This window comes from Octopus bimaculoides, chromosome 3, assembly GCF_001194135.2.
Source record: "Octopus bimaculoides isolate UCB-OBI-ISO-001 chromosome 3, ASM119413v2, whole genome shotgun sequence".
Taxonomy (NCBI): Eukaryota; Metazoa; Mollusca; class Cephalopoda; order Octopoda; family Octopodidae; genus Octopus; species Octopus bimaculoides.
This window is the reverse complement of record NC_068983.1, coordinates 1980842-1994038: the sequence shown is the minus strand read 5'-3', so window position 1 is coordinate 1994038 and position 13197 is coordinate 1980842. Positions and strand designations below refer to the sequence as shown.

General features: G+C 37.4%; 1 protein-coding gene across 6 annotated transcripts in view; it reads right to left on the bottom strand.

Annotated features, from left to right (window-relative positions):
* Positions 1 to 13197, bottom strand: part of LOC106877248 (neuropeptide S receptor) — a 543162-nt gene that overhangs the window by 188625 nt on the left and 341340 nt on the right. For 4 of the 6 annotated variants that reach the window (XM_052965972.1, XM_052965971.1, XM_052965973.1 and 1 more), the window contains one exon: positions 9294 to 12747. The exons of the other annotated variants lie outside the window; for them this stretch is intronic. In XM_052965972.1, the coding sequence (XP_052821932.1) occupies positions 10942 to 12258 (1317 nt within the window). In that variant the 5' untranslated portion in view covers positions 12259 to 12747 and the 3' untranslated portion in view covers positions 9294 to 10941. Of the gene's footprint in view, positions 1 to 9293; positions 12748 to 13197 lie in introns of those variants that run through there. 6 annotated transcript variants of the gene reach the window in all.

Genomic DNA, 13197 nt, shown 5'->3' with positions numbered 1-13197 from the left:
TATATATACATATATATTATATATATATACTTATATATATATACATATATCTTATATATATATACGTATATATATATACATATATATATATATACATGTGTGTGTGTGTGTGTGTGTGTATATATATATAAACACATGTATAGGTGTTTGTGTGTGTATTAATGTATGTATATGATATGCGTATTCCTGTGTAAGCTATTGGTTGTCGAATGATTTGTCTAAATGTGTTTCTTGAGAAATCAATTTTGGGCGCCAAACATGGAAAACATGATTACTTTTCTTCCTATGAAATCTGGAAATTTATTTAGTGATGATGTTCTCTGAGATTGGTGACGTCAAGTCTGTTCAAATCTCGATACTCTTTAATTGTATTCTTACCGAATGCAGGTTAGTACTTGCACTTTATGGTTCCATCGGCCCATTAAAGGTATTCCCTTCTAATGGCACTCAACCTTGTGGAGCTCATTCACGGAAATGACTTTTGCTGTAATTGGCGCCGTGTATATTAATACTTCATTACAAGTGGAACATTTTTCATCCCTGTGCTCCATAATCATTTCATCTCTATGGCGAGGCCCTCATACTTCTCAACATTCTCATCTCTCTGATGTTGTCTTGTATATTATTTCATGCCTCTACCATATTATTTCGTTTCTTTTCTTTTATAGTATGGTGAATCTCTATGGCGATATTTCGTAAAAACCGTTCTTCTTCTTCTGCTTCTTCTTCTTTTGCTTCTTCTTCTTCAGCTTCTTCTTCTTCTGCTTCTTCTTCTTCTGCTTCTTCTTCTTCTTCTCCTTCTTCTCCTTCTGCTTCATTATTATTAAGGCTGCTAGCTGATTGAATCGTTAGCACACCAGGCAAAACGCTTAGCGGTATTTCGTCCGTCCTCACGTTCTGAGTTGAAATTCCACCGAGGTCGACTTTGCCATTTATCCTTTCGGGGGTCAATGAAATAAGTACCAGTTATACACTTCGGGCGATGTAATCGACCAGCCCCTCCCCAAATTTTCCGGCCTTTGGCCTATAGTAGAAGAGATTATTATTATAGCTGTTGTTATGTTGTAGTTGTTATTGTTATTTGAGCGTGGAGCTGGCAGGATCGTTGACCCTTCTGTCAAAATGCTTAGCGGCTTTTCTTCTGACAGTTTAAGTTTAGCCGAGATGCACTTTGTCTTTCAAATTTTCGGTGTCAATGAAATGTTGGGGCAATCATCTACTGACGTCAATTTAATAGACTTGCTCCGTCCCCTCAAATTACTGTGGGCAACCTTGTCATTTTTACCGTTGTTGTTGATAGTGTATGCATCTGCGAAACACACTGGAACACGGTTTGCAAGCTGTTATTCGGTTAAGTATCTAAAAACGTGTTAATGTTATATTTTTGTTTTCTGGTTCGTGTCGCAGCCAACCAATACCCACCTGGGCCTGCTGGAAACTCTCTCGATTGCCACATAGTGGCAAAAATATCTTTCAAAAAAATGTTATTCCGAATTATCTCAAAAGCAAATCGTATCATAGTAAATGTCAGATCCAGTGACGAGATGATTGTGAAGGAGGGGCTGTCACAGCCAGAACAATGGTGATGGAAATGATTTCCCTGTATTAATATCCATTGCAAATTGTATAAGTAGCTGTGACAAGGCGTGTTGGATATTCAAAACAACTTAATAATAACATAACCCACCACCACCACCACCACCACCGACAGCAAAGAGTAATATGTTGAAGAACTACCTCTTTTATTGTAAGCAACTGATTTCTTACAGAGAAGAGAAATACCACAACTTTCACCAACACAGCAGTCGACACTGCAACAGTTTTAAAACTATCGCCGCTACCGCCAACGTCACCGCCAACGTCACCGCTCTTCCATTCAGAAAGAAAAACGTCACCGCCACCGCCACCCCCATAATGACTGCTGCATCCACTCACTCGTCCAGTGATGCAAGCACAAAGAGCAGCAAAGGCTACAGCAGAAGCAACACCAGTAGCAACGATAACAAAGTCTACTATGAAGAATGGGAAAAATGTGGGTAGTTTGCCAGAGCATCGAGGATATGGGAAGAGATTGAAGTAGAATTGGAAAACACATCGCAGTCGAAAACCTTGCTAACGAGGAGAAGAAGAAGCAAAAGCCTTGCGTTTCCTGAATGCATTATAGAAGAAACCAGGAGAGGCATGATAGCCTAGGGTTGTATAGACGAAAGGAAAGGACGGCTCAAGCCTCAGTAGAAAAGTGCGTCACATCCGTTCTGACTCTTATCAGTCATGTCACGTAATCCTGCACAATTGCTGGCAGACTGTCTACGAGTATCGAAGAGAAAAGACCGCAGCATAGCCTCTCTCAGAAGCGAGAAATTTATACTGATACCCTCATATCTTTGCTGGCACATAGCAAATAAAGTACTCGTGGAAAGGGATGGAGGGTTTGAACTAGATCAACCAGCAGGGAACCTAAAGCATGACCGGCCTGATTCACTTGCCAGATAGAGCCCTTTGGTTTGAAGTTGTTATTGGCGTTAGAAAGCTGACAGCCAATATGTTACATATGTTAGGCTACTTACTGTCTAAAAGATCTCTGCCTACGGCTAAAAAAATATGAAAGGAGAATCCGTTATTTTTCTCAATGCCACAATATCAAGAACTTCCACAGAGAGGTGCAGTCACAAAGGCAACAACAAAACGCACCACCAAACCTGTCATAACGTCTCCCTTTTTTACCCTCATCCACGGCGTCACATAAGAACAGACATAGAAACATACCAGTATTTATTTCTATGCTTCTCCATGTCATCACTTGAGAGCAATAGGGAAACGCACAACAACAACAAATGAAATTGAAACAACAACATTTCAGGAAAACAAACACTATAACAACCTCAGTAAAAAAGAAGAGCAACAGCCAAATGCACAAAAGACACCTGATTCGACTTCCCTGATCGAGACAAAACAGCAGTGAATCGAGGAAATACATAGAAGAGAAATATAAAACGATAGATACACACGAGGAAAGATGTGCTGACCATACAGCAGAAATGCCATTCCTTTGTCGTATTGATATTGCAAACATTGTCATGAAGTGTCAGACCTTTGACTCGGACACATACCAGACGCAAGGGATCCATTGAAGGAAGCCCAACCCATATTGAAGACTGGATTCTCCGCTCTTCAATTAAACCAAAGCAAGGGATCGTCTTTACGTAATTTTTTTCTGATTTACATGGAAAAATAGCACGTAACTTGAGGTTGGCTTTGAAGTAAATCTTCTTACAGAACGATTTTGTGTTATTGGATATTGATGTAGAAGCAATGAGTAATACGAAGATTTCCATCGATGATACGACAGGTACGCTCCTCTTGTCCGACCTGGATCAGGAGGAATAATAATGTTGATTCAGAAAGTTCTCGATCTCAAATCGTGAACAATCTTCCTGGCTTCGGACTGTAAATCGGAGGTATAGATCGTCTCCAATAGTAAAGATAGCACTGTCGGTCTAGTGGCCGTATATACCTCGACCTTAGCAGGATTGCTAGATATCTTCAGTCAGCTGGAAGTGTCTTTGAAAGCATCTCTCTCTTTAGTACTAGTGGGCCACTACATCATCATCTATAATGCACACCAGATTAATTGAGGCTTGTCGATAGGAGTGCATGGTGCAAAAGCTCTATAACCTGAGCAGACGTTTGCAACTGACGGAGAGGTACCAATTAGAATTCCGGAAGGTACCAGTGTCGACGCGGAGTAATCCATTCTACTAGAACCTATTTTTGATAGGACGTTTATTTAGGTTGCAGCCAGGAACATTATAAGATTTCCCCAATTTCAACCATTCGGCCACACACACTACAACGTTTTTAGTTGCAAGGTTGACCTAGATAGATTTCACAGAGACCTGGCTACTAGAAGCTGAACGCCTCATTCCTGACGAGTAGATTAAACAGAAACTAAAGTAACATTTTAACTATTCAGCTTCCGACTGAAGTAAATTCCATTACCTAGAGATACTGTGCCCACTCAATATATTGTGACTGCTGATATACAGAGAAACAGATATACAGATATGAACTGATGTATTGGCCATTTGTCAGATATTCCGTCTTTGTCTTTGACTGAGCTACAATTTTGCGTCAAACAGAGTACAAGAAGGGCATGTGGTGCTACCAAATGCTTACTGTTTTCTACTGGTCGGTCAATACGGTCAGTAGAACTCCCACTTTGTAATTCTATACAAGACTTGTGATGGCGGAAATGAAGAGTTTCTCGCAGAAACTCTAGGTATGGATTAAGGTCTACTGGCTGGTCTTTCCCAAAGAGCTTTCGACCAAAGAACTTGGGATAAGTTCCAGAAAGGCTTGTCTTGGCAGTGCGAGTAGGAATAAGGTTTAGGTACACCGAAGTACCGCCAGCCGGACTTATATAAAATTCACGCAGAGCAACGAAATAAATCTTCAATCATTCGCTTAGTCTCCCGGCATTACTGATCTGTAGAGTTTGCCAAACAGCTGCTGTTGTACCTGGAATGGATCTGGCTTTTAGCTGAGTCTATCGTAATGATCCCCACAGCACCCTCGTTTGGCCTGGGAGGGCAGTCAAATCACCTCTATCTGTTGGCTATCTCGAAAACGTTTGTGTGGTGAACGAGATGGAAGCCACGGAAGATAGACATTTTACTTTTTGGTCAGCTGTCATTGTCTTACACAGGAAAAATGAATATAAGGATAAATGCATGATGCTGCCCAGAATAAGTTTCTCTAAAAGGTGGGGCTGAGGTGAGAGAAACAAATATGGTACGATTGAACAGATATCTTCTGAGTATGCTTCTTGAGTCTAAGAGTCAGTCAATAAACGACGACATTTGCTTTTTGTGGAGACGGCCATTAAGGTTTAATGCGATTTCCTCGATTACCTTTTAACTGTTATTCCTCTTATTCAGCAAATTCTGTCTGATGCATTGTTTATATTCCTTATGCCTACCCTCCGTGTTTCTAATTTTTTAAAATTGTATTTGCCGCCGCCGCCGCCGCTGTTATCGTTGTTGTTGTTGTTCTTCTTCTTCTTCTTTTTCCTCTTCTTCTTATTGAGTCAGAGAGCATCGCATGCCATCAAGGCGACACTGGGGTAAAATATGCGAAGCCCAGTATAGCCATCATAACTACTCGTCTGATAAGGGTATACCAGGCATTTGCATCCCAACCATATGGGCGGTACATGATGCTCTCATCAACAGCGCATCGCCTTGCAGATGGAGCCCAATTGGACTCTTCTTCAGGTCGAGTAACCCATCCAGCTCAAAAGGTCCCTGAATAAAGTTTGTTTAAAATTGATGAATGAATTATCCAAACTCCACAGAATTCCTCTCAACACATGGCTGTGACGCTCTCCCGACTACTTCTGCTCGTGGTCAGTGATACACCCATCGTCAGCCACGAACGGACAAGCTCAGTTGATTCAGGTCAAACAATTGACAAGCAACTATGTGATATTGAGCAGAATATTTTCTGTAGCCATCTTTTATACTAAGATAAAACAATGTTTGTGATAACACTTCGAATCAGTTAAGATCAGGAGCCATGAGAGCAACTACCTGCTATTGCATATTTGAAAAATGATTGTTATTATTATTATTATTATTATTATTATTATTTTATTGATGTCGCAGATTGAATATATCCTGTGCACCGAGGATTTGTACAGCCTCTTTAGTTAGAACAAGGCCGTCTGTCAGACAGTACTTTACGCAGCAGTTGTTGTCTGTTTCTAGACATTTACCTGATTCCGTTTTATTTATTTCTTCATTAAACAAATAATAATTAGCAACATTTACGGGTGTTGCTAGTCCCCTACGTCTGGAGTAACTGTAAGAAATATTTGACACTGTCAAGGCAGCAGCATCCACAATTAAGCAAACGAACGCACTCTATATTTTATTTATTTATTTATGTGTTTCAGCCAAGTGGCTGCGGTCATGCTGGTGCACCACCGTGTCTTCAAATGAAAAAAATCAAATCAAACTTTTCTTTTCAAAGAGACAACCAAAATATAAAAAAAAAGAATACGCGACTAAAGATTGGCGTTTAAACGGATATACATATACTTGTAGAAGAGAAGGGCGGAAAACATGGTGCCGCCAGAAATATCATCATGATTGAGGGAAAGAAAACCAATACAAACCGGAATGACGTCAATAATGATAACAATAAGCATTCTTTTACAAACCTTTGATTGAATGAAACGACAGGACATGTGAATTCAAGGAAAAGAAGTAAATGAAGAGGTGGGAAAAAAAGGGGTGTTTTCTTTTTTTATTTCCGACCAATTTATGAAAGAAAGCACAAGTTGAAATTTTGTATACCTCTAGTTTCCAAAAATATATGCTGTCTATAATAATGGTTCAAAAGAGCTAGTACTTAAGATGATGAAAACAACGTAGTGTATATGGAAGTGTGTGTTTCAACTTTAAGTTCAAAGTATGTGGAGGGGGTGGCGAGGAGTGTGGAGATCACGTGGTATACATTTCTTCAATGGCTTCTGAAGAAATGCATGAGTATCTCTAATACTAAAACCATGAACAGATGTATTTCCTCATAATTTTAGCATTCCTTGGTCTTACCTTTGCATAGTAGTAGACATATATGTGACTAGAGTGATTACCCTCAGAAAGCAATTGTCTGCTAGGGTCATTTATGTCTGCTTGGACCATCCAGATGCTAATGATCCTCAAACATCGCAATGCTACCTGCAAACTATATATAGCCAAGGGTAGACACAAAGTTAGAGTGAAATTAGTGATACAGAGCCAAAGGATCAGTTACAATGAGTGCGACAATAAAATATATATGAGTCATATGGCAAGGAAATACAGAAATGAGAATTTCGGATAAGAATAGCAGGTCTTAGATTTGAACTCTGCCCGCTGAGGGCCAAAAGCGGTGAATGCAGGTACAAATGAAACAAATCACTGGATGCCACTTACAAAGAAGATTCCGACAGCGCTGGCTGCCTGTAGTTTACAATTCGAAAGAAGAACTACAGCAAAGTCTCAGAGAAGAGAGCCAGTAATAATACGCTGCTTAAGAAGATGGGTTTCGATTCTAGTTACCATAGGTGATGAATTGTTGAAAAATATGTCTGGGATCCATTTGTAGTGGTAAAATTGTGATTGAGCTTTGTGAGGTAACTCATGGTTCAGCTAACGCGGCTCTGATTCAAGGACATATTATTGCGGTACCAAGCTTCAAGACAAGGACCGTATCTGAAAATTGTCGTAATCGTTAAGTTGTCTGATCCTGTCTAAATAGTTGGAGGTTTCTATACACTTTGGATAGTTTATACTAAATTTTTTACGTTTTTAATTTCTCTTTAAATTTTAATTTAACGAATTTTAAATCAATCCGTCAACGTTATACCATTTTCCTTATAACCCCACTCTCGTCCATTAGTTATAAATATAAATGCATACGTTTTGTGACAGAAATTTCGCGTCTCACCTATTGCATGTGTCGGGTTTTCTAGTCAACTAGAAAAACGTGTTGATGGTATCTATGGCAGCTTCCTCGCAGAATCGTTAGCATATCGGACAAAAAGCTTAGCAGCATTTCTTCTATCGTTCTTTCTTTCGAATGCTGCCAGCTTGAACTTTGCCTTTCATCCTTTGGAGTTCGATAAAATAAAGTATGAGTGAGATGCTGGGATCCATGTAATATTCGATCCCGTCCCCGTTGATATGGTTGACGTGGTGCCAAACTTTTAAACAATTATCATTTTATTTTCATGGCGGGTTTGTTCACCACCAGCGACTTGTGGGCCATGGGTACGCGTGATTCTTTGGTTCAGTTTGGTTCCTTAATATTGTATGCACACTCTATAACGCATATGGAGAATATTGTTGTTGTGATGTTGACGATTCTCTGTCATGAACTGGGTTGATATTCATCTTATTTCTTTTTATCGATACGTAGGAATAGAAATACGGATGAATGAAAATATTTAGTGCATTGTCTGTCGGGTGAAATAATTTACAAATGATCAATGGAGAGTGGGCCGAGGGAAACACATGAGGGAGAGAAAAATGTTATTGGATGGAGGGGCTACTGAGCAGATGGCTTTGTAGGGATGAGTATGGAATACTTTATAATAGTTTTAGAAATCCCATTGACAGGAAACAATATCTGTGTGAGGCAGTAGTTAAAATACAAAGGAATTACGTAACTCTTGTGAGAGCGTTATTAATACACAGACGCACACAACGACATACATAATACATACATACGTACGTGCGTGCACCCATACACACACACACACACGCACAAGCACACACATGCATATATATATATATATAAACGACATGCACGCACACATGCTTTTTTTCAATTCGAGTTAACGCTAAATTAAATAATTACTTGGTACTTTTTCTTTGTATGATGATTTTGCAAGAAAAGTGGTGGCAGTGACTTCGAAACTTCGGTCTCTTAGCTTTTGTCCAATGAAGGCTAGCAGGCCTAAATTTCGAAGTCACCATAAACTCTCTTCTTGAAAAAGTTTATATTTCATACATGCATAAATATATTATATATATACATATATATATATATTATATATATACTCTCTATTCAGCTATTCTCTTTAGTCATTGCACGTTGGTGGCTTGCTTTAAGCTTATAAAATACTATATATATATATATATATATATATATATATATATATATATATATTATATGTAAATTGACATTTTTTGGCAGTTCCAAATTGACTACATTTCATTTTTTTTAAAGTTGTTTGACGGGTGCAATGACGCCTGCAGCAGTGCCGAACTCTGAACTCCTATTCCATCATTCAAGAGATTTAAGGAATATTATCAATACAACAGGGTTGAAGTAGACTTAAAAAAGATATAAGATTTGAATGTTTATATATGCTGTTACAACGACAGAATCGGATGTATAGTGTTGACATGTTACGCATTTTATTTTCAACTGTAATTAGACGATATTAAATAACCATAATATTTATTGTTTAAGGTAACGTAGTGATGCCTCCACTGAAGCAAAATATTACAGATATAAACCATGCACGTGGTAAACTAGTTTGTATGCAGATGAAACTTGTGGGGTTTTAATAAGAAATTTTAGAGTGCATCGTCTGAATAATAATGATTGCTGCATACGGGTATTTTCATCATAATATTACAGATTATATGCAGCGAATGCAAGACTGAGAAAGCCCTGTTGAAACATGCTTCATCGAACGCGTTCAATACAATCGTTCTATGTAAAAAATGAGAGACGGATAATAACGTATAATTCTGTAATTTTATTAAGATAATCTCCTGTCTGACATGACTGGGTTGTCACAGGAAACGGTATCGTCAAATAATAGATATAACAAAGAAAGAATGATACTCTCGTAAGAGACCGTCGTGTGGAATTTTGGGGACATAAACTCCTTTAGATGTGTGTCAATGAAAACAGATTGTGGGTAAAATAACTCAACGGGTATTTTAGATCACGTTTTTTGCCATCACGTGAGGGATGTGAGAAATTTTGGTGGCCTGACGTTGGTTAATCGGGTCACAGAGCTTGACAAACGCTAATAACTGCTGCATTGCTCATTCAAAGAGTTGCAAGAAATGGAAAATTTGAGACATTTTTCACAGTTGGAAGAAGAATAGACGTACTCAGTGAGTGCTCATTGGTATGTGGTAGGCTGACCAATAATTCGCTTAATAAATATACGTGTATGTATATATATATATATATATATATATATATATATATTGATAGATAGATAGATAGATAGATACTCATATGCATACGTATAAAGATATACAAGTATTAGTATATAAAAATGCGTGTGTGTGTTTTATATAAACTTACATATATCTGTATGAATGTGTATATTGCTCTATTTATATATATTTATGTAGGTATATACTTAATCATATATATACTAACGCGTATGTATATACATACATACATATATATATATATATATATACAAGCATAAATACATATTCTTTTACACTCACACACACGCACATATATATATATTTATGCATATAAAAACAAGGTTCGTGTATGTATATATATATATATGTGTGTGTATGCGTGTATATCAGTATATATACGTGTGTGTATGCGAGTATGTAAATAAGTTATATTTTCTATCCTACTTAATATTACAGTTAACGGTCAGTGACATATGCAGAGCCACAACAGTGATGGCTCTTTACGTTCTGAGTTCAAATCTCACCGAACTCAACTTGTCCTTCCACGACTCTAGCATCGGCAAAATATAGAACCAACGAGTTACTGGGGTCGATGCTATAGGCTAATCCCTTATTTAAAGACTGTTAGATTGTGCCTAAATTCTGAACAATTTGTGTTATATTTATTAGCTATTTCTTCAGTAGTTAATGACATTAATTAGTCATTGCTCATTATTTATTCATTCCTTGACAACAAAATTCAGATTTTCAGATCAGTTTTGTCCACTTAGCAGGACACTCTTTTCCTTGATTTCTTTAAAAAATGTTTTTATTTCCTCTCTCTCTCTTTCTCTCTCTCTTTATTATTCATTCTCATCTTTTTCGTACTCAATACTCACTCTCCAGCATCCCTCCCTCTATTTTTATACTTTCTCTTTCTTTCGGGCACTCACATGCTCCTGTCTAAGCTTTTAGATAACATTACTTTTTTTCCAATTATGAGATATTATGTAAGAGTTTATTTGAATTATGGAATTAGTATCCTCTGTGAATCCAAAAGGTTTATCAGAAAGGACCAGGTTGTAAGGAAAGATTAAGAAATGAACATATAAATATATACATATATATATATACATATGTATGTACGTGTATGTACAGAAAACCAAAGACGAAGACAGGTGAGGGATATATCTGTTTGGTTCCATTTTTTAGTTTTTGCCATTTTGAAGCAGGTCTAAACATTAGGCGATAGCCCACTCACCGGACGCAGGTTTGTATTGTCTAAAGTTGTTTGAACTGAATTTGATTTCGGATGAAACGTAGTCTTAATTGCATGACCGACGTTCTTTCGCAGAAAACTTTTCCTCTGGAACGATTGTTTCTTTTGATTTATACTTTGAACAGCGTTTCTGTTTCCTAGTCGTGAAAACCTAATCTGTAACATACTTAAAGTGTTCATATGACCTAGACTGTCCACGCTTGTGTCCCTTTCTATGACGCTCTTCACTGGTATAAAGCATAAGCAGACGTTAATTACTCTGTAGAAATGTTCCATTCGTAATGAAAATATCCCATAAAGAATCGGGTTGAGAGCACTGTGTGTCATAAAGATGGCTTCGGAAACGTGCAGTGATTTCTTCATACCTATGGTGTAGTTACTGTATATTCTAATGAGGTTCACTATGAAATATGGGGTGAGACATGTTAGAAAACCAATAATCACAGTCAAAGTCATTGTGACTACGCGCCGTTTGGAGGCCGAAACAAGAGACTGGTTTATCGAAATGCGGTTCGTCGTTTGTATAGATTTGTTGTTATAGGTTATTTGTGGTATATGGTTTGCTCTGCTCCACACAACACGTGTTATATTCGAGTAACAATAAAACATCACTGCTCCTGGTACGACCAAAATGTATGCCGTGAGAAAGGTGAAGTACACTTTGCGTTGCCATTCGTCTGTATAACCTTTACTGACACATTTCATCTGCGTGCTGCCATCAGATTTTGTTTCCTTTACTTGGACAAAAATCAAGAGCTGTGGAAGTGCGAATATAAACGCCATCACCCAGGCTAGAATAACTTTCGTTCGGATCTTTGGACGTTTTCTCAGGGACTGCAGAGGTTTGACAATCACCTGGTATCGATCTATACTCATTCCAGTCATCAGAAATGTTGTACTTGCCAATGTTACAATTTGCAGATAGACGCTGATCTTACAGACGACTTCTCCTAATATCCATTCTCCGAATGCAATAAAAAGTATTTCTGTGGTCATTGTAATCATTGCGACTGTCAAATCGCCAATAGCTAAGTTCACAAGAAATATATTTACTCTTTTTACAAGACGAGAACGTTTCCAGAATATGGCTGCGATTAAAGTTAGGTTTCCAACAATCGTTGCAATCATGATGATAGCTACGGACATAATCCTTTCCACTATGTCTGCTGTCCAAGCAGGAGATTTAATATCAGTTTCATAGGAGCTTTCATTCATATCGAAACCGGAACCGTTTTTGAGGTTAAACTCTGTGGAAACTTCAAATATATGCATCTTTCTTGTCAATGAATTACCAACAGATTTCAATGTTTAAATTCTCAACAGTTACCGTGAAGTTATCTTTATGAAATTAAAGCATTATTATGTAGTGCGTACATATTTTGCACATGCATGCATGCATATATACATATGTATATATATAATCTCACTACATATATTTGTGTGTGTGTGTGTATTACGTCCTAATATGATCCATATCGCAAATGTATCAAGCAATCTTTAATATTGAAATTGGATGAAATTATTAATTCAGCAATGATGGTGAATTATTTGAGGAAAAGAAAAAGTTGGAATATGAAGTGAATTTTGATAGTTCTATTGCGATCGTTGTGTTATATTAGTTACACGGCGCTAGACATTCTATAAGAATAATAGGTGTTGTAAACACATTTTTGAGAGATGCACTGTCTTAACCATTGTGTTGTAGTGACTTTATATCCGTAGAAGGTTTCTTGTGAGAGAAATTGGAAGTCGTTGAATCACCTGAAATTAAACAAACGAAGAAAATATATTAATGTGATAATATATAAACATATGATGGTTATATAACTCCATCACAATATATGTCTATAACAATAACGCATCTATATTTACATCTATAACATCAGTCAGGCCCTCGCTACTCCGAGTTTCAACTGTACGCACAAAAGATATGCAGGTAAGTTGCGATTGGAAAATTGGCGGGATTAGCATATTTATATATACTTTTTCTAGACTGTAGGTTAGAGTTTGAGATGGAGAGGACCAAGATATCACACACACACACACACACACGTATATATACATGCTTATGAATCTGTGTCGCAAGATTCCTAATGTCAAAAGAAAAGTAATAAACTAGTGAACAACGAATATATAATGCGTGTGTCTATTTGGCAAGCACAAAAAGAAATCACCATCCCCAAATATTACTATATATATATATATATATAT